Below are 22,290 nucleotides of genomic sequence, written 5' to 3' on the forward strand. Positions count from 1 at the left end.
GGAAGTTCTGAGCTGGAAGACCCACTACAACCAAGCACATCCGGCAACTTAAGTGCAGCAGAAGATTTAGGTGGAGTTGGCCTTGTAGTCGATTTAACTGACTTCGGAGAAGAAGCCGCCGTTCACGTAGAGGATGAACCAGTGATTGGAGAGTTTCACCAAGATCCAGATTCAGATTCATCTGGTGATGACGACTCGGAAACAGACTAGCGTCGACCTTTTTTTTTTTTTTTTTTAAAGGAAAATTCCGAGGAAATTCCGAGGACAGATAGGTTTTCCTCGGAATTTCCTCGGAATAGATCTTCTCGATTGAAAACCCCAAGTTCCTCGGAATTCCCTCGGAAAATTCCGAGGAAATTCCGAGGAACTCTTTATGTTCGTCGGCATTTCCTCGGAAAATTCCGAGGAAATTCCGAGGAGATGGGGATTTGATTATAGATTCTTTTTCCTCGGAATCTCCTCGGTATATTCCGAGGAAATGCCGACGAACATAAGGATTTCCTCGGAATCTCCTCGGTATATTCCGAGGAAATTCCGAGGAACTGGGGGTTTTAAATCGAAAACAACGTTTTACGGATTGAATAACACGTATATAACCTTCATTAAGTGTCATAACCAGATTATGATGTTTGGAACTATGAACTTTGGTGTTTTATCCAATAACAAACACTTTTACGATTGCATGAACGAAAACCACACAACATAAGAGAAACACTTATACACTTTAATAAACGGTAAAGGGAATACTTACAATTATTTTTGAAATTGTGTTATTTCATGGTTTATGATCATCTATACAAAGAATCCTCAATGGTATGCATTATAATTGTATAAGAAATGAAATACGGCGAAAATAATCGATGTTTTAAAACCCCAAACCCTGGTTCCTCAGAAATTCCTCGGAGATTACCGAGGGTATTCCGAGGAATCCTTGTTCGTCGGAATATTTTCATTTAACCGGGTAAACCAAGCCGCCAAATATTTCGGGAAAATTGAATCAAAGAATTCCGAGGAAATTCCGACGGAAATATTAAATATTTCCGAGGAAATTCCGACGGATAGTTTCCGTCGGACGCCTCATAATATTAGGGCGAGCCCGATCTTCTTCCCCATTTCTCTCTTTCTCTCCGCGCCGCTGAGCCTCTCCTCTCGCGATTTCCGGCGACTCCACCGTTCTCTCTCGCGTTTTTCCGGCGAATCTCCCCTAATCCTCCCCCATAATCATGTAAGAACCCTATCCCACTCTTTTAGGTTAGATTTGTATGGTTTTTAAGTAGATTTGATGATTTTGGAATGAGATTTATAGATTTTGTTAGGGTGAATGGTAGATTTGTGTAAAATCGAGTTTGATTATGTATTTCACTTGATTTGAATTTTTTTTTTAGTTTTTATTAATTTTGTGGTTATAAAAATCGAATTTGAAATTATATATATATATTGAAAACGTTTTTTGTATATAAAATCTATTTTTTGCATTTTAAATTCATTTATATATTTATTAAACATTTTTAAAATCTATAAAACTTTTTTTAAGATTAAAAATCATTTATATAATATTTAAAAACATTTTTTTTGTATTTTATATGTAAAATATAAATTTCTATATTTATTAAACATTTTTAATATTATGAAAACTATTTTTGTAATTATTTAACATTTTAAACATTTTTAAAACTATTTTTCGTAATTATTATGTTTTTGGGATTTATTTAAACTATTTTTAAAATTTTTAAACTATTTTTTATTTATTAAAACTTTTTTTATTTAAACTGTTTTTTTTAATTAAAATTATTAGAACTAATTTTTAAATATGTTTTTTTTTAATTTACAGGTCTAATGATGATCAGATCCGGCCTCGCCAGCGTCGTAGCCGGGGTGGTATGGGGAGCCAGTCTCGGGGTTCTTCCAGCCATGTTCAGGATTCCGTTTCGCCCCACAGCTCATACCATACATCTCCCTCTCCATTACTCGCTCCTGCTGCTCCCGCTCCCGCTGCTGCACCCGCTCCTGGTCCCGCTGCTGCACCCGGTCCTCTGGGAGTGATGAGGGTTGCGGAGTTGGTTCGACAGCCCGGTCGTGACCATCTTCCCTATCTCACTGAGTATCCACATGGACATGGTCAAACATGGTAATTTAAACTTTTATTTTTTAAACTATTTTTTATTTAAACTATTTTTTTATTAATAATTTTTTTTTTATTAGGTTCAACCGATCCGGGAATGGGATCAGCGCATGGATCAACCGTATGATGTACTCGGCCCTCGACAGCGGACATCCGACTTTCACTCACTTCCCTGTCGAGAAGCAGCATCTGTGGTTTCAGCAGTTTGCGGTAAGTATTCTAATTTTTAAATTATATTTTTTATATTATTAAAACTATTTTTTGTAATTATTAAACTATTTTCTATATTTATTAGACATTTTAAATATTATTAAAACTTATTTTTGTAATTATTAAACTAATTTCTATATTTATTAGACATTTTAAATATTATTAAAACTTATTTTGGTAATTATTAAATTATTTTTTAATTATTAAACTATTTTTTATTTATTAAAACGACGATTTTTGTAATTATTAAACTATTATATTTTTGTGCTTAAAAACTATTTTTAAACTATTTCAGCAAGAATTCAACTGGAATGCCGATGATACGCTCTCTATCTATCACCATTTTGTCCATAAAGTTATGGACAACTATGGGAAGCAGATGTACGAGTGGAAGAAGAAGTGGGAAGTAAACAAGGTAGTTTTTAATTTATTAACAATTTTTAATTTATTAAACTATTTTTAAAATTATTAAACTTTTTTTTTTTAAATTAAAAGGTCCCAAAGTCGATGAACGACACGGTCTGGAAGGAGTTGTGTGCGCATTGGGATAAAGAAGAGACGAAAGAAACTTCTTCCACCAACTCCAACAACCGCAGGAGCGACCGTAAAGGAAAGGGCATCTACAAGCATAACTTGGGTGCTCAATCTATTGCCACTCTGGCGGATCGCATGGTAAGCTCAACCGCTTTTTCTTCAATTATTTAAGTTTCAGAATTTTATTTTTTTGCATTTTCAAATTTCTAATGTTTGTCTAATTTATTTTTTTTCAAGGCGGAAGAAAATGAAGGCCACCCAGTTGATGATCTCGCCCTTATGAAAAGGGCGTATACCAACAAGAAGACCGGCCAGATTGATGATGGTCTTGTGAGGGACGTGGTCGACCTGGTCCAAACTCAGGTGTATGACGAAGTGTCTCAGCTTCAAACCGATGATGACGATTCGACGGCCTCGACCAACTTGTCTCGGGTTCGAATCAACGAAATCGTTGAATCGGTAAGTTTTTTTTTTTTAAAAGTTCAATTTAATTATTTCTTGATTTTTATTTTATCATCAATTTAAATTATCTAAACTTGGTTATTTATATTTCAGTCGGTTCCAAAGAAAAAGGGACGTTTGGTCGGTTTGGGTCGTCGCTCCCGGTCGGCTGCTCCTTCTTCTGCACCACATGCGTATGTTGATCCAGAAGTTCTTACGGCTCAGCTGAAGGACAAGGATGATCGGATATCTGCGTTGGAGACTCAGATGGCAGCTCAACAGGCGGGCTATGAGACCCAGAAGAGGCTGAACGAGCAGATGATGGAGATGATGAAGAGGATGTACCCGAACGAGACGTTCCCGAACATTCAAGACCCGTAGTTTTTTTTTTTTCCAAAAACTCTGAATGTTTTATTTAAATTTGAATATTATCTACTATGTTTTATTTTATGTTTTATTCAATTTTAATTTTAAATTTTAAAAATTTTAATTTTTAAAAATAAAATTAATTTAAAAAAAAAAAAATTTTTTAAAAAAATAAATTTTTTCAAAATTCCGAGGGAATGGAGTTCCTCGGAAAATTCCGAGGAACTTTCTCCCCTCGGCAAATTCCGACGAACTTTAAGTTCCTCGGAATTTTCCGAGAAACTCCACTCCCTCGGAATTTTCCGAGGGAGAGGAGTTTCTCGGAAAAGTCCGAGGAACAAATGTTCCTCGGTATTTTCCGATAAACATTCCGAGGAATATTTCGTCGAAACTTCCGAGGATTGGGCCATCGGAATTCCCTCGGTATTTTCCGAGGAACCTTCCGACGAACTTCGTGTCCTTGGAGTATCCTCGGAATTTTGTTTCCTCGGAATTCCGTCGGAAAATTCCGACGGAATTCCGAGGAATTATGAATTTCCGAGGAGTTATTTCCGAGGACTTTTTTCGTCGGTATGTCCTCGGAATAGCGTTATTCCGACGACATACCGACGATTTTTTCCCTCAGTATCCCGATGTTTTCTTGTAGTGTTTGCCTTCTCCAAGACTTCATGTTCCTGCCCCTACTACCAAACTTAATCCAATTGGAAATTTCTTTGTTTATTGAACCTGAGGAACTTTAGAGTATGGAAAAGAAATGAAAAGGATTGTGGACAAAGAAAGTATCTTAGGTCGTGTGCTGCTTTAAAAATAAAAACGTTCTACGGTTTCTGTTTAGCATTTTACTTTTTAATTCATTTTTCTTAATTTTGTAAATATGAATTGTGGCAAATTTTGATTGGTAAGATGACTTATGCGTTATTAACTTACTAGCATGTTTCTTCCGTATACGCGCGGATGTTCTTTCATTGTTTTTAATAAATTTAAAATGTTATTCTTAATCTTCATAGATAACAAAAACATCTTCTTTTTTTAGTTCAACTTAAAAGTGTTGTAACTAGAAAAAATATTTATTTTACATATATATAAATCTGAATACTTATAAGAAGTAATTGATGATACATGACATTTTAGTATATTTATTAGTGAAATATAGTAAAAGAAATATTGCAGTTTAGATAGTATGCTAATAATTTTTATATGTGAATATATTTAGCTGTCGACAAAAAAGTAAATATATTTAGCTGATTACTTATTTTATTTTACCGAATTCAAAATGGCCTCAAACCTATCCAGACATGCTTATATATGTTACGAGAATGATATTTATTACATAAAATACTGTTTAGAATAGCCATTTAAAGATTGCACAAATTTAATATTTAAGAATTTTCAAGCATAAAATGTTTTTTAAGATTTATTGATGTTTAAAGAGAGAAAAAGAATTTATTGGCAAAGTTTTGTTTAATGCTCCTTTGAATGGTTAAAAGGTTTTGCATCTGACCTATTTATCAAAAGGTGAGCGGTATGTGGGTTGAGAGTCTCCCTTCTTTTCCATTCTTCTTTTGTTGTGTCGACTTTAAACTAGAATATCTCGTTTTGTTTCTTCAACATAAGCAGCGAATCTCCTTGTAATTAAGTTTGATTTTTCTGACAATCGTACCTCTTCATCTCACTTTTAATTAGTCTGCGTATTGACTTTCGATTTTAGTCGAGAGCTTTGGTTAGAGGAAGAAATTCATGGTCGCATGAAGATGTGGTAACATCGTGTAATAACCATCTTTAAAGAATAAAACGAAGACAAGGAAAAATCTTGTAACAGCCGAAAAAATTACTCAAGTAAGTGGAAGTCGGATTGATTTTTTCCCTTCTTGCGCCCATTGACTCTAAACACAAAGTCTAAAAAGCCGATGGCGAGAGGCAGTCCTCGATGATCGATAATGATCTAACCACTCGTGAAGCCGATGGCGAGAGGCAGTCCTTCTTGCGCCCATTGACTCTAAACACAAAGTCCACTTACTTGAGTAGGTTACATTTGGGATCGGAGGAGCACAAAGCTGTTGGTGTAGATTTGCTACCTTTTGCAAACATGTACGTTTTGTAATATGTAAGATATGGTTTTGGAACATCGGCCGAGCATGTATAAATTTTGATGTGGTTGAACTTAAAGTATATATGAATAAAAAAAAAAGTTTGTGAAATGCTTGGATTCCATATGATACTAGTCCTAGTCCGGGACGAACTAACTAACGGTTTCAAACTCGGGTTGCAAAGCCTTAACTTAGAATTGCTAGGAAACATGTTCTTGGACATATGATCTTAGGATTTCGGATCTGATCTGGGAACCTCGGATCAAATGTTTGGGCCCGTGGTAGTAGTATCTTCGATCTGGTTAGAGTTCTTAGTTCGTCATGTATGTTCTTGTTTGATTGGTGCATGACAAACTAATTAACTTTTATTTATTCCTGATCGGGAGTGTTACACATCGGTTCTTCTGCAAAACAAAATTAAAAAGAATTCAAAACTGCAAAACATCAAATAATTAAATGCTGAGACATAACTTTAATGCTAAATCATTTGCTAAATAACTATAATACGAACTCGTATGCACCACCTACCAATGTATACCGGTGAATTTCTGTAAGTTTTGCTTAATCTTTTGCAAAAATTATTTTGTACACATTTTTGATCGTTTCCCTAACTTCAAAAACTATTAGATTGAAGGATAGTCTTTATCAATAGAAGAAAAATGAAAAGAATATATGATGTTGTGGCTTCCAAATCAAAAGGATAGGAGAGATGAAAACATATGTTACTTCGTGGAAGAAGTAAACAGTTTCAGTAATTTTATAAGTAATTTTTTTGTAGAAGTTATTCATTTAAAGTTGATGTAATGGAAGAGGTAGTGGGATGGCTGTGCCTGTATGTAACGGTTGAGGCTGATACAATAAGTTTGCTTTTTCTTTTTTTTTCTGTAGTGAGGGAAGAAAAAAAAAGTATTTTGTTTCGTTTGTTTTTTTTCAGTATTTTTTTTTGAAAAATATAATATTTCGTACAGATAAAAAATTATTATCAAACATTTATATTATAATATAATATATTATACTCTAAATATATTTTACAAAACATAAAAATATAAATGGATATTTTATAAAATCAATGGTTTATAAATTTACATTGAACGCAAATTAAATCCGACGTCCGTGCGGGTCAAGATCTAGTGTGAATTATGGTTGAAACTTCCATTTTCGTCTCTGAGATTGCAAATGCACATGATCCCACTCATTTTATTTTAAATTTCTTTATTATTTTATGGTTTTAAAGTTTATAAATCAAGGGTTCAATTTTAAAATCATCTACTAATTTCAGATGAAATTAATAAGGAACATGGGCCACCTTTTTCATAGCCGGGCCTGGTCCTGACGCTACTAGTGTGGAAGAAGCCTTTGTATCATATTAACAAAAAGTGTTAAGCCACGTCATCAAATTAACCTCGTACCAGCACCCACGTCATCACGCTTATGATTTGTAGGTCCCACTTTTAAACGCGTATGATCGTCTACAGCCTATACCACCTAAGAATACGATACGCATTTTTTCTTCCCTTCCATGGAAATTGTGTTTCTGTATCTTGACTCTGGAAAAAATAGGGGGTTTGCTTAATCACAGAGGTTTTCTCTGGAGTCTCGTTCAACGATGATGAAGAAGGTAATAAAATCAAATCTTCCTCTTTTTGTAGGAGGTGGTGAAGTTTAATTCTTTTTGCAATGATACAAAAATGGTAGATTGATTTAGGTCTCACACTTTTCTGAAACTTCCATATTTTCTTCTATATAATTCACCCAATTCTTATCCTCCAAACTTCTATATTTTTAATTACCGTTTCGGTTTCTCTTGATACAAAAAAAAAATTGCTATCAGTTTTATATCATTCATCGCTGCTTTGGTCTTATCGGAATATTATTTTTTCCATGTAAGGTTTTTGTGGGTTTGAATAAAGTTGGTGAAACCGTGTGTGTTTGTATTATATATATCCATAAGATCTAAAAACTCAAACGCTCGAAATTTTTGTCTCGAGGTGAATTAATCTTTGCTTAATCTTAAGCATTTCCATTGGTTAGAATCATAGTTTGCCTCGAAATTGTCTTTCGCAATAGAATCGGTTTGTTTCTGAAGATTTGTGTTGTTGATTCTCGTTTTTTGTTTATTTGTGTGGGGTCTTGACTTTTGTCTTAAGCTATCTTCGTTGTCCTTTTGTTAAAGCTTAAAGATTGTACCAAAACGAAAAGTTGAGATTTTCCCCCAAATTGTTTTCATGTCAAATGTCATGTAGATTACTTATAATCATAAACCCTGTTCCAAAATTTTGATTTTTAATAGTTAAAAAACATGAATTTTATATATTTGTTGCAGGTATTAAAGCATATTGAATATTCGCAGATTAGCCCCAAGAATCTCAAGACACATGGACTAAATCCGCAGCAGGTACTCTTTCGATACTTAAACCTCGATTTATATTAAAAAAGGTTTTCTGCTTTTACCGATGTGCACGAACAAAAACATGTTTGACTTTGGAAGATACGACTGAGAACTCTGAGCTCATTTTTGCCGTATAGTTAGTTAATCATCACGCAACTGACGTATCATGGTTTTCCCATTCTCTTTTTCAATTAATAGATTATTCCAGTGTTCTATTTGGATTTGAAAAGCTATATTGTCATGCTTTGTTTCGACTTTTATTCTCTTTCCTTAGAATGTATATCACTCACTCTCTTTTTGGTATTATTCACTAATTTGATCTTCTTCTTCTCGTCTAATATGTTGGGACCTAATCTCGAAGCTTAAATAATTAGACAACCATCTTCATTTCTTTTGCTTTAGTATACATTTCTTTATATAATGTGATTCTAGTAAAGTCATTTTTTTTTCTTTTGAAACTTCTTTGTAGATATCGCAGTTATACTCTAATGGGTGATAATCAAAAAAGATTGTCAGTTTCATCATCTTCGTCTCATTTATCATGCTCACCGTCGCTGACAACAGCCCAAGCTGAAGGGGGTTCACCCATGATAGCTGAGGAGTCTTGGATGATTGCAGAAGAGAGAGCTCATGAGATACTAAGCATTATCCAACCTTTCTATGTTTCAGATAGAAATAGGAATGAAATCATTGATTACGTACGAGCTCTAATCAAGAGTCATGATGGAATCGAGGTTATTGAAACCCCAATTAAATCTAACACTCTTGATTGTTTTTATGTTCTTTAATTTTCAAAGTGCAATTTGTATCTACAGGTATTTTCATTTGGTTCAGTGCCACTGAAAACATATCTCCCAGATGGAGATATTGATATGACGGTCATAACTAAGCAAGATATGGAGGATAAATTCTTTGAAAAAATGTATAATACACTTAAGAGTGAAGAAGGAAAACCTGAATTCGATGTAACTGATGTTAAGTTTATCCCTGCACAGGTTTGTTTCCTTTTGGTTTCAGCTTTGCTTTTGTACTAAGACTGCTCCAGAAAACATTATTATCGTGAACTTTTGCCCTTATGGATTGTAGGTCAAGGTCATAAAATGCAACATCAGGAACATTGCTGTTGATATCTCCTTTAATCAAATGGCGGGTCTATGTGCTTTATGTTTTCTGGAACAGGTACCATCACCTGTTCAAGAGTAGGCTCTAGAAGTCTAGTAAACATATTTGTAGTCACTTGAGTTTCTAATATTTATTCTGATGTATTTTTAGGTTGACCAACTCTTTGGAAGAGATCATCTTTTTAAGCGTAGCATCATCTTAATTAAAGCTTGGTGCTATTATGAGAGCAGAATTCTTGGTGCCAACATGGGATTGTTCTCAACATATGCATTGTCAATACTAGTCTTGTACATCATCAACCTATTTCACTCATCATTATCTGGCCCTTTATCGGTAATTACTCTAATTTCTCTGGAGCTTTAGCATCGTCTACAATTGATATATGCAAAAGATGAGATTAAAGTCATATTCTTCAACAGGTTCTCTACAAGTTCTTGGATTACTATGGTTCATTCGATTGGAGCAACTACTGTATCAGTCTCAGTGGTCCTGTGCCAATATCTCGTCTTCCAGAACTTATGGGTAAGGATGATGTTAAAAACCGCAAACACTTCTTATTTGATGTTTTGGGTTTGATTCTCTCTCTCTCTATCCCTTTTACAGCGGCTTCTCCAGAAAATAGGCAGGAGTTATTGCTTGACCAGAAGTTTGTAAGAGATTGTGTAAAGTTATATCCTGCTCCAACGAAATCTGTTGAAACAAATGGTCTTGAGTTTCCTATCAAACAGCTCAACATAGTTGATCCTCTTAAATACAGCAACAACCTCGGAAAAAGTGTTACAATAGGTACGTTATTGATAAAGTTCTATAACCATTTGTACCAGTATAAAAATGTTTATTTAAAAAAAAACATTTTGTTAGGAAATGTCAAACGAGTAAAACATGCTTTTACACTGGGAGCTCGAAAGCTCAGAGATGTTCTTTCACTACCTTGTGAAACCATTGGATGGAGACTGGAGAAGTACTTTGGCAATGCTTTGGAGAGGAATGGTAAGGGACAAAGGCAAGATGTGAAAGATCCTGTTACTGCGTTTGGTACTGGAAGGTCAGAACTATCTGATCTCAGTGGAGACTTTGAAGGTTACTATGGAAGGCTTGTGAGTTACCAAAACAACGAGTTTTATCGAAGAGCCATGAATGCTTCAACCTCAATGCAGCCTAATGGCTTTCAAAACATGGGAAAGAGGAGAGGAACAGGAACTTATATTCCTGATATGGTATGTGATTTCTAGCTTCTGAATTACTGGCTTAGAATTTTAACTTGTTGCTGCAATCTTCTAAAATTCTTGCTCACTGGTTGTTGCAGAGTCAACAGTTATACCATGCCAGGTTCAGAGGTTCGGGTGCTGGAAACTCAGCAGCTCATCATATAGGAGCCAGTAGTAGCTGCAATCTTTCTGGTGAAGTGTCTACTTCTTCTGCCAGTATCAAAGGAGAAGAATGTGTGAATTCAGAGCCTTGTCAGTCTTCACCACCAGAAAACATAGGAGATTCTATATCTTCAAGAACACTGGAAATGGAGAATGGCAAAGAAGAAGAGAGCAAAACCTCCCAAAAGTTGAAGAGTTCTTGACTTTAGTGTTGTGACAGAATCTTTGGTTGGTCTCTTGGTATACCTTCAGGATAACTATGTTGTATCTTTAATTGCATGGAAAACTCTTTTTAGGATTTAAAAGATTCATCAGGAACTTGATTACTTTCTGTTGATCAATGTTTCTTGAGAGATATCTTCTTCATTGTTGGTAAGACAGTGCATACACTAGTGGTATGTATAGATTAAAAGTTACTGAAAAATTTGATTTGCCATTTGTCTTTTGCTTGGAGTTTACTTTCTTTTGATTCTTGATCAATTTTTATACAAGATCTCTTGCCATTCTTAGACTTTTCAGAAACAAATGATCTAAACGCAGTTATATATTTAGTTAAAAAATTAACACACATGTTCTAAGTATTGTATAACCAGACCTATGAAAGTTGTAAGGGTAAAAACAGCTTTCATTGCAAAATACACAACAAGCTGTTCACAATCACACAGGGGAAATCTTTGGATTTGAATGCCTCACAAGAAGAGACTGTAGATCAGTGTGTGATATTTCCTGGGAGTGAGCTTGTAACAGTCATGCGCGTCTACTTGAGCTTCAAAAGGAGACGGACGCAATGTGGGTTACATCTTTGTGCTGCCACAAATCTCGAACCAAGACGCTAATGGTAGATTCAAGACCAACCATATCTGATGATGATGTAATGGTTGCATGATTATAATAACGTTTCCAGGGAGAAGCTACCAGTTGGTCACTAACCACACTTGTGGCACCTAAGTCAAACCGGTTGATAATCATCCTTTCCATTAGCTTGAATTTTCCTTCCTTGAACACCAAGTGGCTATGCAACCAGAAGTATTCTCAGATTCTACAATGGATATGCCGAAAATCATGTAAGCAGTTAAGCTAACAAGTATAAAAAAGATGGATGTTCACCTTGGGTTACAGCAATGACATCCTTATTGCTCAAAATCTGAAAAGTTTAAGCGGTCATGTTTCTTACATCACAACCAATCAAATGTGGATTGATGCCTGCAGGAGAACCAGGAGGTAGAGCTTAAATCAAGGATGTAAAAGAAGATCAAGACCACAATATCCAGATCTAATGCAATGTAAACGACTGTGATCAGTACTTCAACTGTAACAGGTCCAGCATATGTAGCTCAATTCTTATGCAAACCAGTAATTGTAGTCATACTTCGTAAACAACAAAAGAGAGAGAGAGAGAGAATAAAGCAATAAGATTATGATTTAAATAAAAACAATCCATTTCCAAGCAACTCAATGTTCATAAACTACTCAAATCTTATATTAAAGAGCAAATGAAACGCCAAGTGCCAAGAGATTTTCACCTTGTCTATGTATCGTTGATATCATCAGGTGTGCGCCGAGCTGCCAACTGCTTCCAACACCCATACAAACAGGAAAAACGTATATGAATGTTACTAGATATACTACCTTTTATACAAGATCTCTTCAATTTTAGCTTCTACGGAAACAAAATGGCCTTAAAAGCATTTCTTTATTTTGTACAAGATCTCGTTGTTCAAAAAAAAAGATACAAGATCTCTTCAATTTTAACACATGTTGTAGGTTTTGTACAACCAGGGTGAATAACAGCAGCTTTCATGTGTTATAAAATACAAAAAGTTGTACACAATCACAGTTGAAATCTTTTGATCTGAATGCGCTACAAGGGACTACACATCAGAACTTGATACTGCATGGGGGATGAGAAAAGTACATGTGACCGTCGTGGTAAATAAGTATAAGTCAAAAACAGAATAAATAAGAGTTTGAGCAATAAGGAGAAACTTCTCACCATAATGATTGAAGAGAGCCATCCAAGACAGCTTCCCAGGTACACCAAAACTAGGTTAAGATCCGCGCCTGTTATATATCAACTTAATTTTATGTATTATGTATTTTTACATGTTATGAAATAATAAATATATATTGAATATTTTTTTTCTATTTGATAAGATACATAAATAAATTTAAATAATATTAATATACATAGTATATTTTTAATATTAATGTCTATTAAATAATATTTTCTACTCATATGTTTTTTTGATCATTTGTATCTTTTAAAGAAAAATTTTAAATTATTGATAACAAAATTTTTTTGGGGGTTAATAGTTTTAGTAATTTATATAAAAAAGTTTAAATTAAGTTGTCAATGTTCGTTCAAAGTTTTTATCAAAAAATTGTTCAAAGTATATATATATTATAATATTAATAATTAATCAAATTAGACTTTTTACTTATATAATTTTGTAATCATTTGTATTTTATCATAACAAAAATTTTAAACCATGGATCACAAAATTTGAATGTGAGACTTTTAACAATTTAGTAATTTATAATTGCTTTTAAAAATTCAAAATATAACATATACATAAAAAATTAAAATTTTATTATATGATTATTGTGGTGGTTTAATTTATTTAAATAGTTTAAAATTAAACAAATATGATAGAAGATACACTAATTTTTTTTTATCAAATCTTTATTATTCAAAATTATTAATTGTCGTATATATTTTAGCCACATTACGCAATTCCGTAACTTTTATTTAAGGAAATTATAAAAAAACTTTAATAATGAATTTATGATTAGTTTAATAAAAAAAACTTATTATATAATTAGATGGTCAGCCTATTTCTCTAATGATTTTAATAATCATCTTATTGATGACACGTGACTACAAAAATAAGTAGTAATATTTCTCAATTAATATATAGATGATCGGTATACACCCAGAAAAATGACTTGCCTTTTGACACACCTATAGAGAACTACGGCCGCATTTCTAATACGGGATGAACGAGATATAGATGGAGAATATTCAAATACGCTTGATGCTTGTGCTTTATACTACTAACCCCAGCTATATATTGAGTATGAGCTTAATATATGTATATTCCATCTCTAGCCTGAAATGATATTTACCTGCATTCAGGGGCGGACGCAGGATTGTTTTTGGTGTGGGGCACTAACCAAATTCTGATAACTAATGTTGAGTTTAAGTGAGTACTTAGATAAAGCTTATTACTAATTATCATGGGAGAAAAATAATTTAGTGTGGGGCACATGCCACACCTCCTTCAGCCCTAAGTCCGCCCCTGCCTGCATTTATAGTTTGTTTATATATATATATATACATACACATAACTTTATCATATATAAGCTCCATGCTATAAGAAGAAATTAAAGAACGAGATCAGAATGATCGCATAAAAGTAGTACTATAGTTTAGAATGAGTCGAACTGTCAAAACAGAAGCATGGCGGCCCAGCCGTACATGGACGACGAATCTTTCTAAAGATACCATAATAAGTTTCTTGTGCTTCTAATTTAAAATCAATTGGCGGTAAATGGAATAACTCAAGTCCTTTATATATTATTCAAAGATCCTTTATATATTTCAAATGTGGGATTTTCTCTCCAACACGGCTGATTAATATACTATTGAGTTAAGGAGATCTTCGTTTTTTTCCTTTCTCATGAGCTTGATCTTCATCTATATGAACATTCTTTTATTTTTATAAGCACAGCAGAAGGTACTATAGCGTTTTACAAGATGATAGCATTTAAAAATAAACTAACAAATACGAGAAAGACGTTTTCTTTTGGATTATTGACACCAAACGAGCAGAGCAAACCTAATTTTAACTACGAACTAGAGTTTAACCCGTATGTTCGTGCGAATATATTTTTATTTTATACATGTATACATTTAAAATTATCGTAAATATTTTAAATATGTGATTTACATTTTATTGTAATATATTGTGTAACTTTATAATTTTGTTGTTAGTTTTTTATTCAGTATTATTAATATATAATCATTTGTTTTATACTTTTTACTTTGTTTTAGACACTATTGTTGAATGATAAAAAAAACGCGCAATAAACCATACTTTGTAATGAAAAACATAGAGATATCAGTAGGTGTCACAACATAAAATATTTAAAATACCACTCTCAATAAATTTGTAGTTAAAATAGATTTTTCATTAATATCTTTTGAATTATTATTTTCCTGATATCCTATTTTGTAAATAACACATAAACTAAAAGTTAGCTATGACTATAATATTTTGTATATAATCATTTTAGATAATATTTTGTTGTGAGTTTCAAATTAATTAAACAATATATAGTTGTAGAAATAAAATTTTAACATATGCTAATATTTTTTGTATAAAATATACATACTTTATGAATTTTACTCTTTTTTAACAATAAATGATAGTTTTTTATTTATTTAAATGAAAGCAATGATAGTTTATTTTATTTATTTTTTTGAAAGCAATTTTTTTTGACATCTAAATATTATGTATTATGTCTGAATTGACGAATATTTCTTTATATAATAGGTTAATTTACCAATTTTGTATAGTTTTGTTTTATTTAATTCATATAGTACTTCTATTTTATATAATATATTATAAAATTTATAAAAATAGCAAAGAATTTTTATTTATTTGTTATAATAAAAATTCAATCAATATTAATGTATAATCATATTATATTAATAATTACGAAATTAATTATTGCATGGTTTTTAAAAACACACTTAAAACTTTTAATAAGATTTGGGTAGATATTTTCTCAACAAATTTTGTTATAATTAAAAATAAAATTTAAATCTATATTTTCTCAACAGATTTGTTAGACTAAGAATAATCATTATGTCATATTAAGTAATTAATCAAATGGTCTTACTAATACTTTTAAATAGTAGATAAAAAATAGGATCATAAATTAAAAGATTACATGTACCGCCGGATAGTCGACATGGCAAAAAGCTTGACCACGTGTTTGGCGTTAAAACAATTTTAGTATGAGAAAGGCTTGGGTGTTCGGATCCGGGTCTGGTTTTTTGGGTTTTCGGGTTTACGTTCCTAGGTCCCATACGAAAATTTTATTAGTACGGATCGGATTCGGATAATAATACTTCGGGTTCGGATAAATTTGTATTGCATCCTACAACATGTAAATTAATTATATATGATTTCGTTTCTTTTTTTTTGTTTGGTTTTGGGTTACACTGAATTAAAATACAAAATTTTTTTAGGGCTTATATGTTTGTTTTTCGATATATACATTTAGTTTTAAAGAAATATTAGATTTTGACCCACGCTTAAGAAGCGTGGATATTTTTTTGGTGACCGTAAACTCAAACATTAAATGAATTTATATTTATTATTAGATATCTAAAATATTTAAAAGCTGTTCTATTATTATTATTTCAGTCCGGTAAAATGTTTTCATATCCGAATCAGACTTGTGGTCGAGCCGTAAGATCTAGTAACTCATATATAACAGGATAGAATATAATAAAATGAATATAGTAAAAGTATCTGAAAATCAAAAAGACCGTTATTAACCCACTGAGAAAAATATAATTTGTTTTTTTTTTGTTTTATAAATTTTTGATATATTAATGTACATTTGACTTGTATAAGAAATTTCTTTTAACAAATATTGTTAAGTTTATTTATAAATATATTAATTATCAATCTACCAAAATAGTGAAGCAAGTATTGTTTTTTTTCCTTTTTTAATTTTCTATCAAACTATTCTCAATTTTTTTATAAAAAAAAAATCAGTTTGTGACAGATATTTTATTATTAGAAATCCATACAATTTAAATAATGTTACATTTATATGTATTTATGTATAAAATGGTCTTCATAATTTGGGATTTTGTAAAAAATGGGTCTAAAGTTAATTTGGTTAATTTTTTTTTTCTGTAACAAAAGTTAATTGGATTTATAATTTTCTTTTCTGAATGGGTTGTATCAGTTAAATTATTATTTTTAAGTTAAACGCCCAAAGCCCAATTAATAATATTTATTTTGCTGATAACAAAGTGAGATTAAATAGGGATAACATATAATCTATAAGGAAGACAAAAAAATAGAAAAAAAAATCCAACAACCTTTTATAAGTAGATTTTTAAAGACTGCTTCCCTTTTAATAGTATAGATCAGAAGAATAAATTGGCGTATTGGTTTGGTTTGGACTCCTGTCGGCTATTCTCTTCTTGACTATTTTCATCGTTTTACTTTGTTTTTCATGTTATATTTACACAAAATCTTGATTTGTTTGTGATTTAATAATGAAAGTTTTCAAATTAAGTTTTTTTGCAGATTTAGTCAATTCGAAACTATGTATATGTGTATATATGTTCTGTTTACTTAGGGTTGCAGTTCGGTTATCGGTTTAAACCTAAGCGAACCCACGGTCCCAAGTATCGTGAATCGATTTTTTTGAAAGATCCATAACCGATCTGATATCCTTATTTCAGGGTGGGTTGGGTTACGGTTTTTATGCTCATGCTTAGTATGAGACAATGATTTTGCTAACTCACCCCCGCTCTTCTTGTTCCACTTTTGGATTTCGTTTTCAGTGTCTCCTCGGTCACCACACTCTAGCCAATACGAAGAGAACACGAGGATACCTATGTTGTAAACACTAGACAGTGACGTTTTGTTTAATAATGATGTTAAGATTGTCTTAAATGATTTGGCCACTTCATCATTATGAACCTGATATCGCGACGTCATTTCCAAACTTGTATAGAGAGAATGTTTTTGTGTCCGCAGTACAATCTGGTGAATCTTTTCAGTTTCCTATTTTGAGTATCAGCTAGCTTCAGAAAAACTTTTACATACGTAGACAAAAATTAATGTATATAAAACAAAACAAAAAATGAACTTTACATATAGCCGCATTAGACCATTTCCAACCAACCTATATTTCTATCTCTATATTTTCTTATAAAATAAAGAAAGTGAAAATACTCCAATGTATATCTATAATAGAGTTTCCCTTTTTTTTTTTTCTTTGATAATTCAGGTATCCGGACCTCTCACTTAGTCCGACTATCCCACCGCGTCCAACCGGAACTGGCGAGGAAGGTCCTGGAGGCCAAACGGAAACCATGTTAAATCCGCTGTGGCCAAGGCTCGAACTCATGATGGCGGGCACCCAGCCGAGGTTCCTTTACCACCAGACTACGAGGCCCGGTTAAGTTTCCCTTTTTATAGGAGAAAATATAGAGATATGCTATTTTCACCTATAAATATAGAGATAAAAAGTAATTTTCCTCTATATTTTCTATTAAAATAGAGAAACTCTATTATAGAGGCATACATTGGAGCATTTTTATCTTTATAATAGAGATCTTTATTTTAGAGGAAATTATAGAAGTGTACATTGGAAATGCTAGAGTCGACGATGAAGGAGATCAACAAGAACCTGAGACGCGTACGTGGAAAAGAGCGGTGGTTGCTTTAGTGACGGTGAGCAAAATTGTGGCTGGACTCTTCGGATTTGTTCCCGTTGAGGCAATGACGAAGTTCGCGGTTCGAAGTGGAAGACGTCAGCAACTCTGAAACGGGAAAAGACGGCGGTGACGTTGATGGAGAGAGCGACAATGGTGGCTCTCAAGGAAGTGGAGAGGATCAGTAGACTGGTGAGTAGGTTGGTGGCGATGGAGAGGTCTATTAGAGTGACGGCGGAATTTGCCATTAAGAAACGGTCGTCAGTGGCTGTAGCTATGGGAGGGATGGAGAGGGAAAAGAAGAGGTTGAAGTCAACGCTCGTTGACCTGGTAGAGAGACGGGAAGGTGTGATGGGTTTGTGGAGTTTGGACATACATTGGCTAATGACAAGATCATAAAGTTTGTCTTGTGGCAGGAAAAGCTCCAACTCCAAGCAGTGGCGGATCTTGAATACATTTTTATCCGAGACAAAGATGAAATCTATTAGCAAAAAATAATATGTGAGCAAGGGGCGTAACAAAATTTTTGAAAAAACTTCACTGAATTTGAAAATTTCATAAGGAGCAACTGCCCCTCCCTTACTTCATGTGGCTCCGCCACTGACTCCAAGTAGTTTGAATTTTTTTTCTTGCAGTATTAGATTATTCATTACAAGAAAACATGGCACATTCTAATGGAAATTCTGATGGAAAAAATATCGTAAGAAAATTCTGAGGAATTTCCGAGGAAACTCAATATTAGAGATTTGTCGGTATTTTGTGAGAAATTTTCGATGAAATATCAAATAATATTTATGTCCGTTAACTGACCATTGTAGTTGAATCAAAATCACCAAAATTTCTTCAGAAATTTCTGACGAAAGCACCTATATTCTGACGCAACTCCGACAAATATTTGATTTCAATATGAATAATCAATATAATGTAAAACCGGATACTGACATGGTCACACAAACATATATTAAGTGTCTAATACTTAGTGAGTTAACAATCGTTCAATTTTTTTTCAATTTATAAAATTCTCTACGAATATATCAACGGATACGTATTATCTCGCATAAACAATTATATACTTAAACAAACATATATGTCGATAATCCAACTTAAAATAACAATTTTGTGTAATAGCATCTATTATAAACATTTATAAACTAAAACTTGCAGATAACCACATCTAAATCATCAAAAAAATCAAACCTTATTGTGGGTCAAAGTTTTCATGTTTTGAAACCCTAAATCAAATTTCGTCAGAAATTTCGACGGAATTTTGTCAGAATATTCCGACAAATATTATTTTTAACCCACTGAAAACATGCAGAAAATATGCTATTTTCATCGGTATATTACGATGAATATTCCGATGAAATACTGACAGAATGTATATGGTCGTCGGAATTTTGTCGGAATTTGATATATCCCGGAAAAATGAACAGCCAAAATTTTCATGAACCACCAATATCCAAAAGATTCTGACGGAATTCCAATGAACCTATTCTGTCTGATTTTTTAGTCTAAAAAAGTCGGCCCCTTGTTCTTCCTCATTTCTCCTCTCTCCCTCTCTCTAAAATCTCAACAATTCTCTCCGACTCTCTCTCTTTCTAATCCGACGACCTCAACACCCCCCCCCCCCCCCCCCCCCCCCCCCACAAATCATGTAAGTCATCTCTCTTTTTTCTTAATTAAGTTATGGTATTTTAGTATATTACATTTTTGAATTTGAGGGTTGGAATGTTAGATTTTTGTCAGGTTGAAGAGTTTTATGAATTAGATGTTCAATTTTGTTGTTAGGTTCTGGTTTAGATATGTTTTGATTGTCATTTTGTAGGTTGTTTGTCTAATTTGTCATTTTGTTAAATTTATTATTTTATAAAACGTTTTTCAATTTTATAAATTTTTTGGAATTTTTATAATTTAAAATTTTTGGAATTTTTATAATTTAAATTTTATTTTTAATATATATATATAAACGTTTTTCAATCTTTTATTATTTTTGTTTTTTTAAAACTTTTTAATGATTTTGTAAAACAAAGTATGTTTTAGATTTTTTTATAAAAACGTTTTTTTTCACTTCTGTAAAAACGTTTTCAATTTATAAAATGTTGAAAGTTGTTTTCTAAAATTTTATTAACATTTTAAACGAACTATATACAGTAGAACCTCTATAAATTAATAATGACTTATTCTTAGGTCCACCCTCTAGGGTGAACCTCTAGGTTCACCAACCAATAAGATTGTCTTATTTTATATTCGATATCTTTTAAAAAAGGAAACAAAATATTGTCAAATTATATTATGTTTTTAAAATTAAAAGATAAAAAAATAATAATAATTACAAAAAAATATATTTTACGTCGTCAGCATAACATTAATCCCTAAACCCTAAATTCTAATCCCTAAACCCTTAATCCTAAACCCTAAACTCTTGGATAAACCCTAAACTCTAGGATAAATCCTAAACTCTAGGATAAATCCTTAACTCTAAATCAAAATCACTATACACTAAAACATTCAAGCGTTTAGGGTTTAGGGTTTTAGTCGTTTTTTATTTAGAGTTTAGGATTTATCCAAGGGTTTAGGGTTTACCCAAGGGTTTAGGGTTTACCCAGGGGTTTAGGGTTTAGGGATTAAGATTTAGGGTTTAGTGTTTTGTTGACAACATTAAAAATATATATTTTTTTTAATTCTTTTTTCTGTAACTATTATATTTTTTTACTTTTTTATTTTAAAAACATAATATAATTTGAGAATATTTTGTTTCCTTTTTTAAAAGATATCGAATTTGAAATAATGAAATTTTATTGGTTGGTGAACCTAGAGGTTGTGAACCCAAGAATGACTCATTAATAATGTTGGAACTTTAAAACTTTATTAATTTATAGAGATATTAATTTATAAAATTTCCTTATTTAGATTCTATATTTTAAGATATATTTATTCTAAGGTAAGAACATTATTTGATTCTAGTGTATATACATTAATTGTTATTTTATGAAATTTTACATTTATATTAATTTTATTATATTATTTGGTGTATATAATATATATTGCATATAACTTAAATTTGGTTTTAGATATAATATTACTAAATCTCATTAAATATATTAAGTGTTAAGAAAAGATAAAGATAATTCTATTGAGAATAAAAAAAATAATAATATGTTCTTACTTATATAAAATACGTATATATATAAATTATTAATTTATGATTTTAATGGGACTATATATTTACATAAAAGTTTCTAAAAAAACTATTATCTTATTATTTTATCGATTTGTGTCAAATTTTGAACTGGTCCAAGTTGGGACCGGTAAAATTTATTAATGTATTGAGATTATTAAATTATCGAATATTAATTTATAGAGGTTCTACTGTAATAACAACGTTTTTCAAATTTTAATTTTATTATATGTTATATATATAAAAAGAATTAAAATTAGTTCTTATAAAAGACTGGAGGCATGGGTTTGACATGTGAGCTGCAAAACAAAAGACGATGATACTAGTAGAAGAATTTGGTTCATTAGAGGTCTTTGCATTCTTCTGGCTCCCTTTACCTTTTGCTCTACGGAGAAGGAAACAAGGAGAAGACAAAATCAGGGTTTATCGAAAGGGAAACATCTAAAACCAATCTCTAAAGCGAATATTAAATTGAAATATTAATCATTCCTAATCAGCTCTATCAATTTAAGCGTCCATCACGCAAATCTTTGCCTAAGTTTTTTTTTTTTTTTTTTGGTAAAATGTTAAATGAATCTTTGCCTAAGTTGAACAAAGTGTAGGAAACATACTAAATATATGACAAGTAGGATTTGGAACATCCAAACTGTGCCAAAGGTAAAGGACTTTATGTGGAAACTTGTGAAAAAAGCTATTCCGCTCAGTGAAAATCTAGCTACTAGAGGTGTTACCCCTTTTCCCTGCAAGGCTTGTGGTGACAGAGAAGATGATTTTCATGTTTTCCCACTGTCCAGTTGCGGCCTTTGTATGGGAGTTAGCTCCTCTCTCACGAGCTCCAACGATTCAGGATCGATCAATGTTCTTACTGATGCTTGCGTGTTTCGACTTGGTTAATCTACCCCCAGCGGGGGTTTATATTCCACTCTGGCCTTGGCTCTTATGGAACTTGTGGAAAGCACGTAATAAACTATGCTTTGAGGATCGTATCTTCTCCGGGATG

General features: G+C 32.2%; 2 protein-coding genes across 4 annotated transcripts; both read left to right on the top strand.

Moving 5' to 3' along the window:
* Nucleotides 1–1,828: 1,828 nt before the first annotated feature.
* LOC117133643 lies at nt 1,829–7,460 on the top strand. The gene is made up of 4 exons (XM_033290347.1): nt 1,829–2,128; nt 2,203–2,296; nt 7,321–7,378; nt 7,456–7,460. Exons 1-4 carry the CDS (start codon nt 1,881–1,883, stop codon nt 7,458–7,460), a joined length of 405 nt encoding a protein of 134 aa, XP_033146238.1. The 5' UTR covers nt 1,829–1,880.
* LOC103863109 (protein HESO1) lies at nt 4,301–11,147 on the top strand. Of its 3 annotated transcripts, XM_009140860.2 has the most exons (10): nt 4,304–7,378; nt 8,084–8,155; nt 8,619–8,883; nt 8,965–9,144; nt 9,236–9,328; nt 9,422–9,604; nt 9,691–9,793; nt 9,875–10,057; nt 10,133–10,488; nt 10,578–11,147. In XM_009140860.2, exons 3-10 carry the CDS (start codon nt 8,638–8,640, stop codon nt 10,842–10,844), a joined length of 1,611 nt encoding a protein of 536 aa, XP_009139108.1. In that variant the 5' UTR covers nt 4,304–7,378; nt 8,084–8,155; nt 8,619–8,637; the 3' UTR covers nt 10,845–11,147. The 3 variants fall into 3 exon arrangements, with proteins under 3 accessions (XP_033146521.1, XP_033146522.1, XP_009139108.1); XM_033290630.1 differs by having other exon boundaries at nt 4,301–7,378; nt 9,691–10,057; XM_033290631.1 differs by having other exon boundaries at nt 4,301–8,155; nt 9,691–10,057.
* Nucleotides 11,148–22,290: the final 11,143 nt, after the last annotated feature.

This window comes from Brassica rapa, chromosome A04, assembly GCF_000309985.2.
Source record: "Brassica rapa cultivar Chiifu-401-42 chromosome A04, CAAS_Brap_v3.01, whole genome shotgun sequence".
Lineage (NCBI taxonomy): Eukaryota > Viridiplantae > Streptophyta > Magnoliopsida > Brassicales > Brassicaceae > Brassica > Brassica rapa.